The sequence below is a fragment of the Lycium barbarum genome, chromosome 6 (assembly GCF_019175385.1).
Source record: "Lycium barbarum isolate Lr01 chromosome 6, ASM1917538v2, whole genome shotgun sequence".
Taxonomy (NCBI): domain Eukaryota; kingdom Viridiplantae; phylum Streptophyta; class Magnoliopsida; order Solanales; family Solanaceae; genus Lycium; species Lycium barbarum.
The window spans coordinates 39,295,505-39,319,169 of record NC_083342.1 but is presented as its reverse complement, the minus strand read 5'-3'; the positions used below and the strand labels follow the sequence as shown (position 1 = coordinate 39,319,169).

At 38.3% G+C, this 23,665-nt stretch overlaps 1 protein-coding gene across 7 annotated transcripts in view; it reads left to right on the top strand.

Moving 5' to 3' along the window:
- Window positions 1-1,903: 1,903 nt before the first annotated feature.
- The window catches only part of LOC132643742 (eIF-2-alpha kinase GCN2), a 66,315-nt gene continuing 44,553 nt past the window's right edge, over window positions 1,904-23,665 (top strand). The window contains exons 1-11 of one of the 7 annotated variants that reach the window (XR_009583751.1): window positions 1,904-2,164; window positions 6,034-6,102; window positions 6,187-6,246; window positions 6,355-6,460; window positions 18,305-18,409; window positions 18,655-19,068; window positions 19,341-19,478; window positions 19,752-19,838; window positions 19,978-20,061; window positions 20,161-20,275; window positions 23,254-23,371. Coding sequence is in view for 6 of the 7 variants with exons in the window: in XM_060360273.1 (XP_060216256.1) it covers window positions 2,031-2,164; window positions 6,034-6,102; window positions 6,187-6,246; window positions 6,355-6,460; window positions 18,305-18,409; window positions 18,655-19,068; window positions 19,341-19,478; window positions 19,752-19,838; window positions 19,978-20,061; window positions 20,161-20,275; window positions 23,254-23,371 (1,430 nt within the window). In the remaining variant the exon portion in view is untranslated. Of the gene's footprint in view, window positions 3,943-6,033; window positions 6,103-6,186; window positions 6,305-6,354; window positions 6,461-12,913; window positions 12,977-18,304; window positions 18,410-18,654; window positions 19,069-19,340; window positions 19,479-19,751; window positions 19,839-19,977; window positions 20,062-20,160; window positions 20,276-23,253; window positions 23,372-23,665 lie in introns of those variants that run through there. The other 6 variants (XM_060360273.1, XM_060360271.1, XM_060360272.1 and 3 more) reach the window with 6 other exon arrangements.

The following is a 23,665-nucleotide window of genomic DNA, read 5'->3' as shown; positions in this document are numbered from 1 at the left end:
CCGGTAACCGCATTTACGGATTTCTTGGGGTTTTTAACACCTTTCTCAAGGAATCATCAGAAGTCTTACCCTTACTCTGGTTTTCAAAAATAAGGTTTCGTAATACCTTTTCAAAATGGTTTCCTAATTCCGTAAAAATTAGGTGGTGACTCTATTTTCACACAAATAGCAAGTTATGGGACATTCTTACCGCAAGGTAAAAAACGGATCGTAACAATGTCCCCTCGAATAGTTCTAGGACAAATTTAGCTTCATTTTTCTTATTTTTGAAATAACAATTAGTATGAAAGGTATTTTTGAACTATTTAGCTAGTTGGAAGGCATTTTTGATCCAATAAGTAATGGCGAGGATATGTTTGAGTCAAAAAACATAATAGAGGGTAAAATTGACAATTTTTAGAATGGGTGAACTAAGTGAAAGTAAACGGAGGTAGTAGGAACCTTAAAAATGAAAATAGAGGGTCATCACATTCATTCACTAGTGAATTTATCCGCGTTTCGCGCGGTCCTTAAAAGAAAAATTAAAATATAGCTAAATAGTTTAAGCTTTCCTAATTGAAAAGATCAATCTTTACTCATCGATATTATCCTTTCTCATAAAATTTAAGATCCTCTTTTCGACATCGATCCAAGATGTATAAAATTTCATGATACATTGATGATTTAGGGTGCTTAACGCTTCGTGCAGTCTAAAAATTATAAGATAATACCCCTATTTTCTATGAGAGAGAAACGCTTATAATATCAGACCTCTATCAATGAATGAGAACAAATTAGCCTTAATTCCTCTTTGAACCAAACACAAATAGTTAAAAGTTAAACTTTGGATAATTAAGTGACATATAAATAGCATTGCTCACCATCTCTTAACACAAGAAAATGTGTTTATGATTAAGCAATTAATACAGAGTCATCTGACATTCGACTTGATGGAATTGATCTTTTTGCCGATCTACATCAATTTTTTGTGTCAACAGATTATTCTCAAGATTTCATAGACATGTCACAACGTGAGATGAGCATTTGCAGTACTGCTATGGCCAAAGCAAAAATGAATTAGTTATAAAAGTACAAAAAGATTTTTTTTAAACAAATATAGAGTAAGTATTGCTTCAATGTATAAGCTCTGTATCGTCTTTGCCGCAATCTTTACTTCTCCAAATTCCCAAAACTTTTCTCTTTACCTGCGCATAATAACAATTACACATTCAAAAGTCAAAGTGTTTGAGATAAAATCTAAGAATTTCTTCAAGTATAGCAAAAAGAAAGGACAGATATCCTAAAATGGTTTAACTCACATAATTAGATATAGTTTATTTTTTCTACAAAACTCAAAAAAATACCTGCTATACTTGCTAACTTCAAATTCTCTAAATTTGCTTAGGCATGCTGGAAATGTGTACCTAAACATATAACCAAATAATGTAAGCATAAAAAGTGATATGCTAATATATCCAATAAATAAGCAATTAAGGGGGAGGTTAAAAGTTTGACACGTTAGAAGAACAAACAAATAGATAAATTGCAACAGAAATTTTCAGTATAAACCGAAAAGAGGGAGAATTAAGATTTAAATGTGATCATTTCTCAATGAAACAAAATCTTACAATGCTCTATATATAGGACTATAAAATGGAATACCAAATGATGCCATAAACATGGCTATTAATTATTTAGGGTTATGGTAGTAAAAAGTTGTGGGAGTAATGGAATTAAAGAATATTAAGTTTTTGCATTAAAGAATTGAATGAATGGAGGAGTAGTAATTGACATATTTATTCTTAAAATTAGATAAAATAACGTAAAAAAGTAGGAGAAATTGTCAAAAAATTGAGAAAAAATAAAAATAAAAATGATGCCCATACACAGGTGACACCTTGTGCCTAGCTTTATAATATATATGCATTCCCTGGGTTACAAATTTAAAAGACCACCAATTCTTCCTCATTCATTTCCTTTTACGCAAATCAATCTGAGAAAATAAAAGGACTACCAACCAATTGCCTATCTGCGCTATTTAGGGTCGAAGAATGGGGCAAAGTTCAAAGAAGAAGACGAAGAAGGGTGGAGTGGGGCGGCGCAACAAGGGAAGAAGTTCATCCAAAGATCACAATTCCATTGATGATGATTATTCTGAATTGTTGGCCGAAGAGTTCACTGCATTGTACTAACTCTTTCTTCTATTTAATTACTCCATTCTTCTACTATTTTACTATTACTACTGCTTTCCTGCCATGTTGCCGTATTTCCTCTTTCGGAGTACACTCTACCCTCTCCTCCCCAGCCCCACTTTGTGGGATTTCACTGTTGTTTTGTATTTACCATCTTAAGGCCTAACACTTTCTGGTCATGGGCATGGCTACTGTGGGTCTCTATGTATGGGTAAGCATCCGGTATGGATATATTCACGTTTCAATTAGTGTATTTTTAAACATCTTCGCTGATTACCTATACATATGTCATATCTATTTGACATGGGTCCATCAAGGCAATGGAAAAGTCCATTGCAATATAGATGTAAACTACATGAGTCTAGTATTCTCAATGATTTTGATATTATTGTCTATGAAATATACATGAGTATAGAATTATTAATGATGGTAATTAGTGATATCTTAAACAAACAAAACCATCAAACTTCATATACAGTTAATGACGAAAGCTTGGTGCGTACGTGCTACAAACTCTACACTTCTAATTCTTCGTCCTTGTTTACGTTAGCCACTTCCTCATTTGCAAGTGACTCCAAAGCGTCATATCACCAAAATCTTTCACAAATAAACAACAACCACTATATAATAAGCACACATCAACTTCATGTATCATTATACAATTATGAATATTTTATCCATCACATTCGAATGTAACCCTACACAAATGGACATATATGAACATGACTTAAATTTTATTGAATTTGAAGGCTAAGTACCTGAATTTGGAAAAGGTGCGGATATTTAGCTTTCATATCTTCCTCGGCTTCCCATGTGGTTTCCCCAGAATTATGGTTCCTGCCATAGAGCTTTAACTGGGATTGTATCTTTTGCTCTCAACTTTTGAACTTGCCTCTCAAAAATGGCAGTTGACACTTTTTCGTAAGTTAAAATTTCATTAATGTCAAGTCTTAATTGAAGGAATGACATGCGATGGATCAAACACATATTTTCGTAGCACAAGATGAACTATTGACAACTCTGGAGGTAAGGCCAACCTGTAGGCCACTTTCCCTATCCTTGGCGGAATCTCATAAGGTTGAATGAACCTAAGGCTCAACTTCCCCTCTTTGCCAAATCTCATGCACCATTTCATAAGTTTAAAAACATGTAGTTGCCTTCCATGAATTCGGACCACCGATGTCGCTTATCCGAATAAGATTTTTGATGACTCTGACTGGTCTTAAGCCTGTCTAGGACGATCTTTACTTCTCTAAGGCTTCATGAACAAGATCCGGACCAACAAATTTGTCTATCCGATTCAAGCCAACCAATGAGCGATCTACATAATAGTGAATATGGTTGAATGTAGATACAACATCCCTTGGGGTTTGTATGGAGATGTGAACAAATTTAAGCAGATTTTGGGTATTGGTCGGAAATCTCCTCAAGAACCCTTAGCCCTAACTCAAAAACTCATTCTCTTTCTCTCTCTCTGACATGGTATATTTATAGTTAGTGGAGGCTCGCGATGCAGACTCATCGCACGCTCCCCTTACTTGGTGAACTTCAGCCTTCGCTCACGTGATGGGCCATGCAATGTGGCAAAGTTTGTTTTCCCTTACTACCTTGCCTGCATCTCCAATTTCCTCTTCCTCGCAACGAGCCTGCGACACATGCTCCACTGCCTTCTCAGGGTCGAGGTTCGTGATGGGAAGTAGTATGCGATCTTAAGCCCCCAGGTAGTCTTCATCTGCTCACGTTGGTTCTCGCGATGCAAGCCTATCGCAAGGTACCCCTCATATTTTGCTATTCTCGTCTATTTTAACAATCCTAGTCATTTCCAACTTGTCATATTCACCCATTACCATATTTGATGAAGCACACCACCAACCTCATGTGATATTATTTGTACCTCGGGAATACTTTAATCACCTTGTCAGGACCGTAATTAGTTGAAATTAATGGGTAAAATTTACGGGGCTTTAAAATAATCAATCTATGCAAAACGTATATTTCTGAAGCTAGTTTCCAAAAGCAATTTTAACAATTGTTTGGTGCATTTTTCATGAATCCAAATTTTCTAGAGCATCTTTTGCAAATTATGTTTGGGGGAATAGCATGATTTTCTTTGCGTATATTTGGTGCAAATCCATTGCATATTGAGTAGTTTATGGTTAGTTGATCTATACTGAAATTGGGGGTCTAAAGTTTTTGAGAAAATTACGCGGAAGTACAGACGGAGTGTTGTTACACCAACATTGTATATAATTTGAAAAGATTATTTACTTTGTCCCAGATGTAGTAAGTTCCAACTAAATCAGATTTTTTAAACAACAAAGACCCACAATTTCACTCTTAAATTCAAAGTTTGTATTCCAGATGGGTCTTCTTCGAATTAAAGATTTAAAAGTCTTTAATAAAGCTTTATTGGCAAAAGGCTATGGAGGTTCGGGGTGGAGGTACAAGCGTTGTGGAGAGGGGTGATAGTTGATAAATATAAGATTATGGAAGGGGGTGGGGGGTTGGAAAACTAGGGATATCGTTCTGCCTTTCGGTTGTGGTTTATGGAGGAATGTCATGAAGGGATGAGATTATTTTGTGAAATATATCTCATTGAAGGTCTGAGACGGGGAGAGTTTATTTTTGGGGACATAGCTGGTGCAGGAACCTTTTATTGAAAGATGAGTTTCAGAGTTTGTACATAATATCTTGCCAAAGAGACTTGGCAATTCAACAAATTAGGGGGACACAAGGTGGAGACACTCTTTGGTACTTGAGATTTAGAAGGACTTTCAAGATTGGAAAGTGGGTGAGTTTCAAAGTTTGTTAGCCTTGCTTCATAGGCAAGTCAGTTTGGTCTATAATCCCGATGTTTGGTGGTGGGCCTTGGAATAATGGAGTGTTCCTTGTGAAATCCTTTTATGAGAAACTTTTGGTTAGGCAGGATTTTGAGTTTCAATGTACTGCAATATGCGTTCCAAGTGTGCCGAGGAAGGTGTGTTTTTTCACTTAGCTAGCTACTAGAGGGGTGATTTTGACAGCAGAAAATATTAGAAAGCGAAAGATTATCTGACTCAATTGGTGTTACATGTGTAAGGAGTGGGGCGAGAACGTGGATCATCTTCTTATACATTGCGGGATAACCATGAGATTATGGTGAGATATGTTTAGGTGGTTTGACACTCCTTGGGCAATGCCAAACACTGTGAAAGAGTTGATGTTAAGTTGGAAGAGCGGGAGAAGGAGGAGAGGATGGAGGGCTTGGAGCGCGGTTCCGCTTGCGTTAATGTGGGTAGTTTGGAGAGAGAGAGAAATAAGAGAGCTTTTTGAAGGAGTAGAGTCGAGTTTCTCTCGAGGAGCAGTCTCTGATCCCGTACTTTCTTTTGGTATAAGCAGAAAGTTTCCTGTTGTATAGATGATTGGGAGGAGTTTGTCGAGAATCATATTTTGTAGATTCTTTACCTTTTGGTATACCCCTTGTATACAGGCAGTTTGGCCATGTTTATGAATGAAAACACATTTACTTGATAAAAAAAAGAAAGGGACAATTAGAGAAGGGACTAAAACTCTAACTCTGGTACCATGTGAAGTAAGAAAATAAGAGAATTCGAGAATAGGTTGCTTGATTATTCCCTCAAGCCATTGGGGTTTAAAGAACCTTGACAGGAATTGCGCATAAAGAAAGAAAATATTAGGCAATAATTACATTCCTATAAAATTTCTAATTTATTTAATTACGGGATATGGGAATCTTTCTATATTTACGCATAGTATATACTTTTGCCAAATTTAACACTAACCTTTCTTTATATGATAATTATTCTAGAAAGAGGTTTTTATTTGCATACATGGCCTTACTCATGATTCACGAAATGCTTAGGTGTGCCATATTTCAAGAAGATTGTGAAGTTGTTTCAAAGTCACCTTCACGGATTCATATCAAGCTCAGGTTTGGACATCAGAAATACTGATAAAACTCTTCTATACTGTCTTTACTTTCTTTTATACCAAAGTTATAGACATGAATTAACAGGCCATACTCAAAGGATGCTGGCTATGAAGATTCAGACGTGTCAGCTCTTCTTTCAGTGAGGTTAACAGGCTGCAGTTTTATGCGCCTTTTTGTTGCTCTGTTGTCTATTCTTCTCTGGGTATTCATTTCTCCTAATTTTCATCCTATCTGCATTCCTTTGCATGTTAGGTGTTTGCCTGGGTATCCCTACAAGTGCCCAAAGCTTCAGATAATACCAGAAAAAGGTTTATCCAAAGCTGATGCTAGCAACCTTTTATCTTTGCTTTATGATCAGGTAGAGAATGGCTTTTAATGTAGTACTAACACTTTAATTTTTCCCAGTCCTACACTATCCTTGTTATTGTTGGTTCGGTCCAACTCCTTTCTTACTTGGTAGTTATTGCAGTTAGGAATTTCAAACTGCAACTCCCAGCAAGGTGGAAATAAAGCTGATGATTGGCATATTTAAATGGCTTAGAGTTTATGTTTATTTCAAAATGTGTGGGTAAAATAAGTATAGGTTGCATTACTGTATTCTACTGAATTACTACGTAGCAGATGCCAAAAAATCGGAGCTCAAGGGCTGTAGGTGCTGTGAGTTACGATCAATCAACCAAATTGATAAACTACCCCGCTATTCCTAATAAAGCTGGGGTTGACTACATGCATTCTCTGTGACCATTCTACTTTATTCACTCAAACAAATTTGAATAGTAATGCATATTTGAAAGGTTAACTTGGTTAATTGCTAATAGGCTCAAAAGTGGAATCTGAATCTGCTGGGTTGGAATAGATTCATTCAAATACTACTTTGCCTACAAATAATTTGTTTTCTGAAAGGGTTCTCTTTAAATTACTGATTCTCCAAATCTTACATTTATTTCTACAATGACATGCAGACATTAGACATAATGTTAGCGTAATAACAATATCTAAACCTTAATCTCGACTAGCTGGTATCACATATGCTGATCCTTTGCACTGTTTTTGTTCTTAATAAAGTTTGTTTTGATCTCTGGAGATTTTAGGACTTCTGTGATAATTTTCTTCCATTTAATTTTAGGTTTAGCTTGTCCCTTAGCACTTTCAATCACCACAGTGTTGCACACTTTCGATCACCATAGTGTTGCACTTACAGACTAGTGCAAGTAAAAGTCAACATAGGACTTAGCCAAACCATCTCAGGTGATCATATGCTATTTTGTCCTTTATGTGTGCATTTTGCACCATCTGTTTAATGTGTTCATTTCTACTTTTGTCTAATCAAGTGTGGTTGCACATCCTAACATTTCCATTTCTGCGAGATATGGATATGTTGGATCTTTTCTTCTACTGATAAGGTAAATATTTTTTATTTATAATGAAAATATTTCCTGTATGCAAGCAGTATACAACATGTAGAGAATCTACAACTTAATATAACTCTTTACGAACTATAACTAATCTTCTTATACACTGGACCTCATGGGTGCACTAAAGAAACTAGAAATTCAAGGCTATTCCTCAAGTGTGCATAGTCATTCTCTACCCCAGCAAAAGTTCTTCTAGTTGTTTCCTTCCTCAGGACCCGCATGAATGCTAGTTGTACAACATTCCAAGCTCTTCGTCTTCTAAATTTTCAGCTGGATAGTGCCTTCATCACTGGCAGCATTGTTCATTGCATCTCAAACCATATCAAAATCTCTAACATCAAGCCAGTTGCCATCGAAAAATGTAATAGTTGGTTCACATATTCACTTGAACATTTGCGCATGAAGCATGTAAAGAAAAGCGAGAAGAAATTTTGAAAAATTAATTGCTTGATTATTCCTTAAGCATGTTGGAGTTTAAATAATATTTATAAGTAATCCGAAAAAGGAAAGGAAATTAATTCTTATTATAAATTACCCAATTATAAGAAATCTAAACCTGTCCTATATTACAAGGAATGGGCTCTTTCAATATTAACAATTTCCTAATTCTTAACACTCCACTTCAAGTTAGTGTTCATATTGTATTCACATAACTTGCCATAAGTATACTCAATTCTAAAGCGGCAGAGTGACTTTGCAAGAGTATCTGCGAATTGATCATTTGAGTTGACAAAACCTTTTGTAATGCACCCTAACTCAATCTTTTGTCGTATAAAATGACAATCTACTTCTATATGCTTTGTTCTTACATGAAACACTGTGTTCTAAGTAATGTGTAACAACAACAACAACATACCCAGTGAAATCCCACAATGTGGGGTCTGGGGAGGGTAAAGTGTACGCAGACCATACCCCTATCTCGGAAGACAGGAAGGCTGTTTCCGAAAGACTCTCGGCTCAAGAGAAATCATAACGAGAAAGGTTAGATAAGCACAAGCAGTTCAAAGCAGAATGCAAATGAAACTAAAGAAAGCGAATAAGTCAAAATAAAGCAGTCTGAAAAAAGGGAGCAGTAGCTACCACAGATAAATAAGATAATCGAAGTACAAGAAATCACATATAGTAGCAAGAAACAAAGGACAATAGACTATAGATCGAAACAACGATTACCTACTAGCCTTCTACCCTAATCTGAGTCCTCAAAAATCTCCTATCTAAGGTCATGTCCTCGGTAAGCTGAACCTGCGCCATGTCCTGTCTCAGCACCAACTCCCCAATACTTTTTCGGCCTACCCCGACCTCTTCTGAAATCATCCATAGCTAACCTCTCACACCTCCGCACTGGGGCATCTGTGCCTCTCCTCCTCACATGCCCAAACCATCTCAGCCTCGCTTCCCTCATCCTGTCCTCCACTGATGCTACTCCAACCTTATCCTGGATATCTTCATTCCTAATCCTATCTCACCTGGTGTGCCCACACATCCATCGCAACATTCTCATTTCCGCAACTTTCATCTTTTGGACGTGAGAGCTCTTGACTGCCCAACACTCTGCCCCGTACAACAAGGTCGGTCTCACAACCACTTTGTAGAACCTGCCTTTAAGTTTTGGTGACACCTTCTTATCACACAGCACTCCTGAAGCAAGCCTCCATTTCATCCACCCTGCGCCAATACGATGTGAGACATCGTCATCAATATCCCCATTTTCCTGTATAATAGACCCGAGATATTTGAAACTTCTTTTCTTTGGGATGACCTGGGTACCAAGCCTCACTTCCACGCCAGACTCATGTGTCACGTCACTGAACTTGCACTCCATGTACTCTGTCTTGGTCCTACTCAACTTGAACCCTTTAGACTCCACAGTTTATCTCCAAACCTCCAGTTTAGTGTTCACTCCGCTGCGTGTCTCGTCGATCAAGACTATGTCATCCGCAAATAACATACACCATGGCACCTCACCTTGAATTCGCCGCGTCAGACAATCCATCACTAGAGCAAATAAATATGGGCTAAGAGCTGATCCTTGGTGCAACCCCATCTCCACTGGGAAGTGCTCCGAGTCTCCTCCCACTGTCCTTACCCTGGTCATGGCTCCCTCATACATGTCCTTGATTACCCTAGTGTACGCTACAGGTACACCTCTGGCCTCCAAGCATCTCCATAAAACCTCTCTTGGCACTTTGTCGTAAGCCTTTTCTAGGTCGATGAAAACCATGTGCAGGTCCTTCTTCCTCTCCCTATACTGCTCCACCAGTCTCCTCACAAGATGGATGGCTTCTGTAGTCGAGCGCCCCGACATGAATCCGAACTGGTTCTCTGAAATGGACACGCCTCTTCTCACCCTCATCTCCACCACCCTTTCCCACGCCTTCATAGTGTGGCTTAGCAGCTTGATCCCTCTATAGTTGTTGCAACTTTGAATATCACCTTTGTTCTTATACAAAAGGACCATCATACTCCACCTCCATTCCTCAGGCATCTTCGCCGTCTTAAAAATAACATTAAACAATCTAGTCAACCACTCCAAATCTGCCCTGCCCACACTCATCCAAAACTCCTCAGGGATCTCGTCAGGACCGGTAGCTCTTCCCCTGCGCATCCTGCGAACAACACCCTTAACCTCCTCCACCTTTATACTCCTACAATACCCAAAGTCGCGGCGCCTGTCAGAGTACTCCAAATCTCCCAACACAATGTCTCTATCACCTTCCTCGTTCAAGAGTTTATGGAAGTATGACTGCCATCTTCGTCTAATGAGAGCTTCCTCTACCAATACTTTGCCATCCTCGTCCTTGACGCACTTTACTCGATCCAGGTCCCGTGCCTTTCTCTCCCTCACATTGGCTAGCCTGAACAACTTCTTATCCCCGCCTTTGTCCTCTAGTTTTGCATATAGACGTTCGAAAGCTGCCGTTTTTGCCGCCGAAACTGCCAACTTCGCTTCCTTTCTCGCAATCTTATACCTTTCCCTATTCGTCCGCTTCTCCTCCTCATCTTTGCTGTCTACCAACCTTGCGTAAGCCACTTTCTTTGCTTCCACCTTTCCCTGGACTTATTCATTCCACCACCAGTCCCCTCGTCGCCTACCACGGCGACCTCTCGAGACTCCCAGGATATCTCTAGCTGTTTCCCTAATGCAGCTCGCCGTCCTATCCCACATATTGCTCACGTCCCCCCTACTCTCCCAAGCCCCCATAGCCATCAACTTCTCCCCTATCTCCTGGGCACTCGACAAAGTCAGACTCCCCCACCTGATCCTTGGCAGGTCATCCGCGACTCTCTTCCTCTTCTTCCTCATAATCCCCAGATCCATCACCAAAAGCTTATGTTGGGTCGTAAGGTTCTCACTCGGAATGACCTTGCAGTCTTTATAAAGACCTTTATCCTCTTTTCTAAGGAGCAAAAAGTCTATCTGCGTCGCAGCCATCGAACTACGAAAGGTTACCAAGTGCTGCTCCCTTTTCGGGAAACGCGAGTTGGCTACTACTAATCCAAAGGCTTTAGCGAAATCCAGAAGTGAGACTCCTCCTCCATTCCTGACCCCGAAGCCGAAACCTCCATGCTCATCATCATAACCCCTCGAGGTTGAGCCGATGTGTCCATTGAGATCTCCTCCTATGAATAACTTCTCGGTGGGCGGTATACCTCCCACCACTTCATCGAAATCCTCCCAAAAGCGCCTCTTCTCCTCCTCGTCCAAGCCCGCTTGTGGCGCGTAAGCACTAATAATGTTTAAGGTAAACCCTTCCACAACTAACTTAACCGCCATCATCCGGTCATTGACCCTTCTAACCTCTATGGCCTGGTCCCTTAGCTCACTATGTACTAAAATGCTTACCCCATTCCTATACATTGACTTACCCGAGAACCATAACTTATACCCGTCCACATCCTTAGCTTTAGATCCTACCCATTTGGTCTCTTGGATGCAAGCTATATTAATCTTCCTCTCCTTAAGAATCTTAACTAGCTCTATGGACTTACCCGTCAAAGTCCCAATGTTCCAGGACCCTACTCTCAACCTAGACGCTCCCTGACCCCACTTACCCCCTTCTAACCCTAGCCCCCGTCCCCGACCGAGAATATGACCCTAGTCTACCATCACTCACTATAGCCACTAAGGGAAATAAAAGCAAATCAAAGATTTATCTAAAACAAACAAAAATCAATACTAAAGCACAGTTATCAAGAGGCTATATGCAAGTCAGGTTACTATGACAAGAAAGATAGCACTATAAGCTAAAGGAATAAAGGCAAGAATTTAAAGTCAAGAGTCAAGAATGTATAGCAGGCAAGATTTAACAAGGTTAAAAGACACATGAATTAATATGAGCCACCAGAGGTACCAACTCCAGGTGAAAACAATTTCAAAACAAAAAAACCTGTTCGCCGCCGGAAACCCACTGGCGGAGGTTTCCAAGTGCAGAAACGAGAAGACAAGAGGCAAAAAAAAACAAAGAAAAGAAAGGAAAAGAGAAGAGAAGAGAAGAGAGAAGGAGAGAAAAAGAAGGGGGCCTGGCCGGAAAAGTATACCCGCCGGGGGGGTGGTTCGCTGCCAGGAAGGAGGGGGGTGGGGTGGGGTGGGGAGTTGTTGTTACCATTCTAAGTAATGTGTATTTTAACCTAATAGTCACATCTCAATTGTATTAGTTCAGCTTCTCTAAATCCTAAACTATTTAAGAAGTTGCTTTAGCCATATAAGCTCCATAAAATGTGAATCACCGCAATCCAATGACTGTCACAAGGAGCTTGGAGAATCTGGGTAACAACATTGATAACAACTGAGATAATTGTCTTGCGATTGTAAGATAATTGAGCTTATCAACCAATCTTCCATAATGACCAGCGTGCGTCAAGGGCTCTCCTTGTGCAGGAAGAAGCTTAACATTGGGGTCCATAAGAGTATCGATAGGTTTACGATTTAACATATCAATGTCTTCTAATATGTCCAAAGCACACTTCGCTAAAGGACAACCCATTACTAGATTGTGCCACCTTAATGCTTAGGAAGCATCTTAGTTTACCCAAATTTTTGATTGAGAAATGACTGACAAGATGCTGCTTAATTTGAGTAATGCCTTCAGGATTATCGCATGTTATAAGAATGTCATCAATGTTAACAACTAAGAATATGCATTTGCCATTATGAGAATTGTTTGTAAAATATAGTTAACAACTACACTTTGAAACATGCCATAGTTTCACAGCGGTTCTAAACGGCCAAATCTTGCCTTTGGTGATTGCTTGAGACCATACCGAGATCGGCACAGTTGACACTCTTAACACAGACTCTCCCTGAGCAACAAACCCTAGAGGTTTTTCCTTTCAGACCTTCTCAGCGGGATTTCCATGAATAGACATTTTTGATATCCAACCGATAACGGGGCCAATGAGGCATGACTACGATGGAGATAACAAGGCGAACAGATGCAATCTTCACTACCGGAGAAAAGGTACCATCATAATCATGACCATAAATCTGTGTATATCCCCTGGCTACATATCTAGCTTTGAGACACTCAATCTTCCCATCAACACGCACCTTGATAGTAAACACCAATGACTTTCAACTGTTGTTTTGCTCCGTGGTAAAGTAGTTATTTACTTAATCATAGCCTGATACCAACTCAGATGAGCCATCGCCTCTGCCACAATTTTAAGTACTTTAAGAGTGGTTAAGTTCGTAACTAAGGCATGATATGATGGTAGCAAATGGTGATAACTCGTGAAGTTATAAACAGGATAGTGTTGCGAGTAGCCCTAATACCTTTTTGAAGATCAACTTTATTTGATGAGTGCTCAACTGAAGCAGGAGATGTCTTTGCAGTTGGCAATGAATCATTTGGCAAACTTTGTGCATGCCCATAAATATCAAGTGATTTAGTTAGCGGAGGATTTTTGTTGAGGTTGTTTGGAGTAGACTTGAAGAGGAGGAGAAGCTGGATTAGGAGGATTTGGAATTGAAAGAGTTGGAATAGGATGAAGATGGCGTTTTGAATTTTGATTTTAGTGTATTTGGTGAAATGTACAGGGATTTCCTGGAAAAGAGTACACTTGCTGGGACAAAGTACTTACGTGTAGTAGGATCACGACAGTTGTAACCCTATGGAAACAAGAGTACCTCTAGAAGATACATTTGATGGACTTTGGTTGAAGTTTGTCATTTTCGGGGGTGAGTTATGTAAAGAAATGGTCAATTCAATTGATTATAAGCAAAATTAAGACTCAAAGGAGGTTTTCCAAATCAAAAAGGTCTTTATTTTCAGTTTTTATTATCAAAGCCCTCTCTTTTTAGCAGAATACTACCTGTTTCTTTTGCGAATAAATACCTTCTTCACGCCTCGAACCATGGCCTGGCGTAACACGACACTCGGTGCCTTACTGCATGTGATCGAGCGAACCAGATGGCTTGCTGAATCAAAATGGGGCATAAACATGAGCAGAATATAACTTAACTTGATGAGCCTGAATAAACATGAGATGTCATAATAGTAAATAAATTACTTGATTAAAACGTGAATACGGATTGTCATAAATACTAAGCCAAAGATGGCTATACGACTCTGAATATCTTACATTACATGACTGACTAGTCTATGAAACCTCTGACATGAGTCTGACTTCTAACTGTTTACCGGGACAAGGCCCCCGGCATACCTTTACTGCATAACTGAAATAACATAAATAAGATAAAACCCTGAATGAGATGGGGCTCATCAACAGCTGATACGTGTAGAGTCCTAATGAGCTGATCGTCGTCCTGTAAATCTGCATCGTGAAATGCAGTCCCCCAGGCAAATAAAGGGAACGTCAGTACACTTGAATTGTACTGGTATGTAAAGCAACTGAATGAAGTAAAGCATGGCACATGAAGTAATAGAATTGAAACTGAAACTGTAAACTGAACATGAACATGAACATGAATATCATCTGACATGAATATGTATGTATAACATGAGTAAAATATTATAAGTCTGTAAAGATATTTGTGGGAGAGCATTAGTATAACCGATATGTAACCACCACGCAAGAACGTGGCGTTTGGCTCTGCCCGACCAGCTAAGCCATCCTGTACCTTGCCGGAGTACAAGACATAAACGTGAACATGAATGGATCCAATAACCACAATGGGTAAACATGAAGGTATCGTCCTAACTGGGCGGAGCGATCCTTATCCTACGGTGTCATACATAGTTTCAGGATATCTGAGCCTTCTCGGTAATTTGTGCAACTCCCAAAACATGAACATGGATATAGTTGTCTTAGTAGCCTATGAATTATATAATTTGCTTGAAACATGATTCTTGCTTGTATTACAACATGAAGATAATATATAATATAACTTGTACGAAAACATGGAGACATGTAGGATTTTCATGAAAATAAGCATAATAGTTCATCTCTTGCATGTAAGAACTCATGGAATGCAAAGTATGGGTTTTCATGGATTACAGATAGATTCTCAATAACCAAAAGGGAATATTAAGAACACAATAACGAAGTAATCATACAAACATGGTAGATCATGGTACATGAACTTAGGGTTATCATGAACATGGCTAAAACCCTAGTTTTGGTGAACTCTTGTATAATTATGGAGGAACGTGGCGTGAGGAAGAATAAAAATGTTTCCACACTTAGATAGAAACCCTACATACCTTAATCGCTTCAAAACTTGTAACAATTATCTGAACTTGGAGAAGAAATCCAAAAGTCTTAATCTTGAAACCCTTAGATGGGTTTTCTTGAAAACCCTAGGTTAGGAACAATGAATTCTTTTTTAGAAATCATGGATACATGTTAGAATTCACTTGGAATGATTGGAATAGGCTTACCTTGGTGTATTTTAATGGTGGGAAGAGAGAACATTCGTGCTAGGGCTGGAGAGTATGAAAAATAGAATAAAAGACTGAAGTCCCGTATTTATACTTAACTGAGTCGGGGAATTATACGGTCCGTATTTTGATATACGGTCCGTATAACTGACCGTATTTAAGAATGATAAAATTTTCCAGAAACTGTGATTTTCTCTCCAATAATTACGGTCAAGGAATACGGTCCGTATTTAACGATTTAATAATCAAGTTGTCAAATTCCAAAAATTAAAGTTTCTCCCATGCTGAAATACGGACAACAAGTATGGTCCGTATTTCATAATACGGTCCGTATAACTGATCGTATCCAACGAATAGAGAGTTGGATTATTCTGGGAAATAAAATACGGACAAGGATACGGTCCGTATCTATAATTAATGTCCGTAACTATTGGACGTAACAGTGACTTTTCTGAACGAACTGATTTTTTAATTTCAACATTTCCCAACGGATTTTCTAAGTCTTGAATCATGAACATAGCTTAGTTTAAGGTACGAGGTGTTACACCTTCATTATTAAAAAAACACACAAATTAGAAAATAGGATGTTTAATGATATTCAGGTTTGTCTTTGTTTATTAGATCTGAGCATACTACGTGTCATCGGGATAGACCCATTCTGATTCTTGATTTACTCAATGTTGGGCCCCATGTTATATTGTCCACATTCCAAATGTCCAATACTGGGGGTTTGGAGGGTATTAAGTATCCCACATTGGTGGAGGAAATGAACTGTTGTTGCGTTATTTGGTTTAAGGAAATCATCACATCTTGAGCTCACTTTTGGGATTGAGTAAGGCCCAAGGGCCATCTTCTTTAACACTTACATTCTAACTAGAACAACCATACCTTTTTTTTTGATCAGGTAAAGTTTTTCATTGTAATAACGAGGCCAACATGGCCTTGGCCGTATACAAGTGGTATACCAAGAAAAGGAGAGACCTACAAAATATGATTTTCTCCAAAAGACATCCAATTCTCTATACAAACAGGAACTACACGGGTGAGCACCAAAAGAAAATAAGGGATCAGAGACTACTCCTCAAATGAGCAAAGCTCATCTCCATCCCTTCAAAAGCTCTCCTATTTCTCTCTTTCAAAATAGCGCACATTAAGCAAGAGGAGTGACATTCCAAGCCTAGTGCCTTCTTCTCCTAGCTCCACTATTCCAGCTGAACATCAACTCATTCGCGGATCTTGGCGTTACCCAAGAAATGCCAAACCATCTAAAGATATCCTCGCATAGTCTCGAGGCTAATTTGCAATGTAATAAAATATGCTTCACATCCTCACCCGCCTCCTTACAAAGGAAACACCAGCTCATGCAAACAACCTTTCGTTTCCTAAGGTTCTGCGCGGTCAAAAACACCCCTCTAGTAGCTAGCCACGCGAAGAAGCACACCTTCCTCGGCACCTTAGGAATCCAGACTGAGGCATGTGGAAAACTAACCTCTGTCCTAACCAGAAGCTTCTCATAGAAGGACTTAACTTAGAACGAATTGTTATTCCCCAGCTCCCAACTCAAAGCATCAGGTCTGTCAATTGGCTCGCATTGCTTGGGGTAAATCTAGCAATCTTTGAAGCTTGGTCACCTCCCAATCCTGGAAAATCCTCCTAAACCTCAAATCCCAGTAAGTCTAGAACAATCACACCTTATCTGCCATAGCTGAAGATTGTTTACTTTCTCTCTGTTTGGATGACTAGTTGCTTCTCTCGTCTTCGCGGGCTTTCCCGGTGCAAATATCAGTACAATTCCTCGGAAAACCTTGACTCTATGATGAAAATAGTAGTCTGGGAAGATTTATCGTGATATTACGTGCTCAAGGCAAGTCCAAGTTCTAAGGCTAATATCATTGTTTTGTAGGACTACTAAATGTGGCTTCTAAAATGTGTTATTTCTATGTTTTTCTGTGTTTGTACTCTGTTCTAGGTGTATATTGGTTGTATTAGGATGATGATCTTTGAGCTATTTTCTATTGCTGTACTAGCCGAGAAGCACAGTTATCACAAAGAGTAGTCTTAATGAGAAGCATGAACTCTATTATTCGAAACACAGACATCATGCATTTGATTAGGATAGACATATTTGCTGTATTTCTCATTGCTCACATTTGGCTTAGTGAAGGTTAGTTGCTCATTGGTCTAAGGAGCTTCCTTTCCCAGTATATCAACTTACAGATTATTTCACAACATTCCTATACTTAAATCATTGAAATTCCTGGTAGTAGATCAATGAGTCTGGATTGTTTACTACAGTTACCCTTCCTCTACTCATTGTGGTGTTTAGTCAGATGCATAACATCGGACTTTGTGACTTTCTGTGAATCATTCCCTGCAGAGTGTTCTACTGGCCCATCTTCGCATACATGGTTAAAGTAAATAAAATTTTACTTGCTTTACTAAAGTAATGTTGGCTGCTAACAAGAATTTGATGTGCTGATGTATTTTCTACGGCCTTTATTTTAACTACACTGAGTTGTTTGGTTAATACTTAAAACTTCTATGTTATCTCACTCAGTGTTGTGAAAGGCTCATTTGAGGCGCGCTTAAGAGTTATGCCCTGAAGCTCAGGGTAGGCGCCTCACGTCGCTTAGGCTGCGCTTCAGTGTAGGCAAGGTCCTAAAGCGTGAGCCTCATTTCCCATAAGTTTTATCTTCAATAGAACATTACTAAACAATAAATGTTATGGGCAAAATGATATATTAATTGTTAAGGAAATCCTTATGAATGAAGATGTTACTTTTTTTTCTTACATTACATATATATGTTAGATTTTTCTTCGTTGCGCCTTTGTTATCTAAAGCTCAGACTTCAATTGCGCTTAAAGCCTTGATGCACTTGGAATGCTTTTTAACAGTTTCACCTTTGACAACACTAATCTCACTTATAACTTTTAAACCATCCCAGGCCAGTTCCAATGCTCGAGAAGGGCGAGTTATGATCTACAATTTGGTTGAAGCTGCTCAAGAATTCTTGTCAGAAATTGTTTCACCGGAGCGTCTGCATGGATCTGTGAGCTGTCTTGCTTTCAGCATGGCTTTAATAACTGCAGCAAAGTAGTATCGCGCTCCTCTTTCATAGAGGAGCATGGGATGCAAACATGCTTCTCTCCTGTTTGTTTTAGTTGTATAATGTGCAATGCTGTTTGTCCTATTGATGCAATTCCATTGTAGTTAGAAATTCATTATGCGTAAAAGGTTGATACCATTATCCTAGAGATAGTTGGAATTTGACCAAGTGCATTCTATTTGTTTTAGGTTTCATGCCAGTCAGCGGATATTACCAGCCAATTGACGTGTAAGGATGCGGCAGTTTCATCTGGTGATACCTGTTCTTTTGGTGGGCCATTTGTATATGGCTTTGTCGATCTTTTTAGTGGCTCAGGTGAGTCGTGGCATTGGAGCCTGGGAATAAATGATAATGGTCGGGTAGACTCTTTGGTGGAGTCCCATGTATCAGCAGGTCTCAAGCATGAATATGACAATCAGCAGAAGAAAATTGACCAAATTGTGAAGCCAGCATTGAATCAAGCAGCTAAGCAAGAATCTTTGCGTAAAGCCGAAATGAAATTAGATGCTCTTGAAGAAGAGAGTGAAGGTGAAAGTAAAAGTTGTAGGGATTTGAGTAGAAGTTATACGGATGAATCAATCGAAGACCATGTCATGTTCAAGGTAAAAATTATAAAAATAAGTTTCATTTCTGAAATGGAAAATCTTATCCATATTAGTGGTAAAATGGTTTCTTTCAAGATTGGACGGAATCAGCTCAAACCACCGACATATTAGTCTTTTTCCCTTTTTCAACCTTTTGATGTCAACATATTATTATCCATTTCTAGCTATTTTATTTTCATGTCCTAGCTCAATTGATTAGATCTATTGCCGACGTTAGGGGGCTTTGTCTATCTTGAAGGATTTTCCTCTAACATCTGACTCTATTACAGAATATTTTTCTGGGAGGGAATCTATCAGACTCTGGTGATGCTCAGCGGGAAACTGAACCTGAACCTTCAGAACTGGTGTCCTCTGGATCTCTGGTTCATGGCCATTTACCCCACACCCTAGAAAAAGACCTCATTCTGGTACTTCCCTCTAAATAGTTACTAGCATTCTTTTGAAAGTATAGGTGAGAATTTTTTTTGAAATCTGGAAACAAACTAAAGAATCTTTAGTTATTTTCTGGTTTTGGTTTAGAAATGATAACGGGACAGAATGGAATAGAGATAGTGCATTTGGCTCTTGGGTTGGTAGAATACGAGAAGAGCTAGTTTAAACTTCTCTTCCTGAATTGTCTTCCACTTTTATGAAGTCTTTCCAAGTAAACTATAAAGATGCTCTAATCTTTGCTTCTGTAGGCACACTTACTTCGGCTTGTCTGCGGCCCTAAAGGACCGCTATCTGATGCTTTGCCAGAAATAACATCAGAGCTCTTTGACCTTGGGGTATGATCATCTGAATCTAGTTCTTTGTTAGGATTTTGTGCTTGTTGTTCCTCTTTTAATTTTGTATCACTAGGTCATTACCACTTAAATTAAATCTGATAAAAAAATTAACGCCTCTGAAAATGACTTTATCTTTAAGATTGTCTCCAAATGTGTACAAGATCTGGCAACCAAACCTTCAACCTTTGATGGGACTTTTGATCGTGTTTTTCAAGCACATAAGGTAAGGGTTTGTTGTTCTTTTCTTGACTGGCTTCCTTCTGCTTCAGTTGTATGCCCATGTGATTTGACAGTATTAATTTCCAACGTATGGATGTAATAGGTGTCATCAAAGCTCTCACAATTTTGGAAAGCTTCATCTGAATTGGAAGGGCAGAATTCTTCACCTCCTCAAAACTCTCGATATCTAAATGACTTTGAGGAGCTCCAACCCCTAGGTGAGTAATTTTTTTTTAAAGAATCCCGCTTATGTGCTTTCCCCTTATTTTTCCTCTTTAGCAATGCATCTATCACTTTGAAGAGAATATCATTATTAATTGCTGTCACAATATGCAATTTGTTCCCTTCTGTATCTTTTTCTTGTAGCATTCAAAACCCAAAATTGAAGAAGAGAAAAATGTATGCGATTGGCTGCACAGCTGCAGTCTCATTCTACAATTTATATCTTTGTAAAAATGCCTGATAAACATCCTAGTACATATTGTGTTGCATTTTATATGAAAGAAGCCTAGTGCTAGAATGACATATTAGAGTAGGTATTTAAATCTGAAGACTAACCAAGTGCGTGGAAAACGTAACCACTATCAACTTGGTGCAGTAGAGAAAAGAACACTTTTTGAGAAAAAGAATGCAAGCTCAGAAACAGAAGTTATGAAGACAAGGAACACATATTAAGTCAAATAGGCAGTTAATAGTTATGCTAACCTACAAGTATGATAAGAGATGTTCTAGAGGTTAGATTGTAAAACCAATTTGACTTGTTTGTTGATCTATCCTAGCTAACAACACGGTATAGTATTGATTATAAAATTTTAAAAGTTACATAGATATTAGTTATAAGATAAAATTAAAAGTAATTTCCTGAAACTGATGAGTACTAGTCCTAGATAAGTCGATAAAGGAAGAAATTCTGCCCCACAGAAGTCTTTGGATATGCCATATTGTAGTTTAGTTATATGATTTTGTATTTGTTTTAAAAGCCCAGACAGAATAGATACAATGTGTTGACTTGTATTCACATTGCTCGTAACAATATTTTACTTATTCTATGACCTTTACACTTCTTTGTGAAACAACTTATATCAGTGTCCCAATCTTGCGCTGTTCTAAGAACATTCAGCAATATCTTTAAAATGAGAAACATTACAGTTATGAATGAACAACACGGAAATCACACATCCAAAACCATCCGTACAAATGAAAAGACTCATTTAATAAAAACAATTAAAAAGAAATAAAGAATGTTTTCACGAAATAGTATCTAATGATTGATCCATCCAGTAATTTAGAAGTTGATCCAAATAATACTTGACTTTCTCTTCATTTCTTCCCTACCTTCTCCCCTTTGTCTCCACCTATATATTTATTGGTACTATCTTGTGTTGGAAGAAGGAACTATAACTGCCAATTACTGTTTTATAATATCTATTTTTGAATCCCAAAAGAGCTGACAAATACATTCTCAATTAATTACCTTATACATTGCAAGACTACCATGGTCCTTTGTTAAAAAGGTTTTAAAAATCAATAGTTCTTGAAACTTGATTTTTTTTGGAGACGGAAGTCTTTTCATCTTCCTCCTTAGAATTTTTAAAATAAGATAAACTGTAAATAAATGAGGAAAAATTCAAAAAAAAAAAAAAAAAAAAGAAAAAAAGAAAAAAAAAAGAAAGAGGAATAAGATAAATTAGTTTCCTAGTCTATGAGAGGGTAACTTCTTTTTCTAAGGAAAAAATGGTTGCTCAGCTTTGAAAGGATATTTTTTGTAATTTAACTTTTGACTTAGGGTGTTCCCACTTTTAGTGTAGTATGATGATGATATGATGATAAGTTGTGCTTAGTCTTTGGGCTCGTCTTGGTCTCTGGTCATCCTGGAAGAATGATATTGGGTCTGATAAATGTTGGAACTCTCTAATTTAATGATCAAAATTAGCCCCGACACTATCAATTGGATGTTTTAGCTTGTATACCTTGGATCACTCAAGAAAATATGTCCCAGACTGTGGGTGTAATGGCGGGCTTCTCAATTTTGGTTCTTTTGTGAAATTTTTTATTTATTTTTATGATCTTTTCTCAACCCTTAACTGAAGGATTGTGAGGAGACCTCATCTGGGTTTATTGTAATTTTCTGGAGTCAACATTTCGGGTGTGTTTGGTATGAAGGAAAACATTCTCCAAAAAATGTTTTTCAATCTTCCCATGTTTGGTTGGTCAAAATGTCTTGGAAAACATTTTCTTTAGGAAAACAAGTTCCTTAAAAATGAGGAAAATGACATCCCTAATGGATGTAGGGAAAACAAGTCCATAAGTGACATTCCAAGTTTATTGTCTCCTCCCCACATACCCAATGCCTCCAACTCCCACCTCCTTGACCATCCCACCCCCGAACACCCATCCCACCCATTCCATCTATAAAATTTTGGTAGATTACCTGTAAACGCTCTTAAGATAATATTTTCTTGCTTACATACCAAACACTAGAAAATAAGTAAGAAACCCACTTGTTTTCCAAGAAAACATTTTCTAGGAAAACATTTTTCATGGTAAATACTTTCCTGCATACCAAACACACCCTTCTTGTACTTTTACGTGAGCCTGTCTTTTGCAAAACCTCCAAAGCAAAAATGGAATAATGAAATGCATATAAATTACTTTTTGTATATTAACAGTGCTTATGAGATTATGTTTCAGAAGTTTAGAAATAGTAACACTGAGAAGGTATTATTTGTAGCATAGCCTCATTTGTATCGAGGGTAAACTATGTAATGGTGGATATATGACTGGGTTGTACAGTTTCTTTTGTAATTTCAAAACAGAATGTTGGTAGCCCGCTTTTTCCTGGATTTAGAAGCACATTCGTCCTTGTATCGAGGATTGGTTAAGCTTCACCAAGAATGATTTGTCTCTGCAACACTATTCTTTTTTAAGAAACTTGGAAATGAGGTCCCTTTTGGTATTTCATACTCATTTATCATATCAAATGGGATAGGCTTAGACCTGGACCAAAAGATAGTGGCCTGCAATGAGACGATTTTGGGATAGCTTGATAAAGTTAATACTGTAATATTATTCGCAGCGTTTCTGCACACTCAAATTTCTGAGGCTGCTTGGTTTGAAATGTGTAATAACTGTTCAATCCTTTCATGTGCGGATTTGTGCTGGTATAAATATAGTTTCCTCATTGTTTACATTTTAGGTCAGGGTGGGTTTGGTCACGTTGTGCTGTGCAAGAATAAGCTTGATGGGAGGCAATATGCCATGAAGAAGATTCGATTAAAGGACAAGATTCTGCCTTTAAATGACCGTATATTGAGGTTTGTATCTAATGTTGATTCTGCAGAAATTAGTCTGACTTTTGTGCAGAAAACTAAATAGCAGTAAATGTTGAACCTTGGTGCTGGAGAGGTAGTACTCATTTTTGTTATTGTCATTGCTTGTTTACATGCTTTCTTTTACCCCTCCCTGGGAGCTCCCTCGCTTTTGCTTCCTTGGTGACTCAAACGCACAACCTTAGGGTTGGAGGTGGAAGGTGCTTACCACTTGAGCAACCCCCTCTTGTCTGTTTACATGCTTATTCCTTTTTACAGATGTAATGTTATTCTTACGGC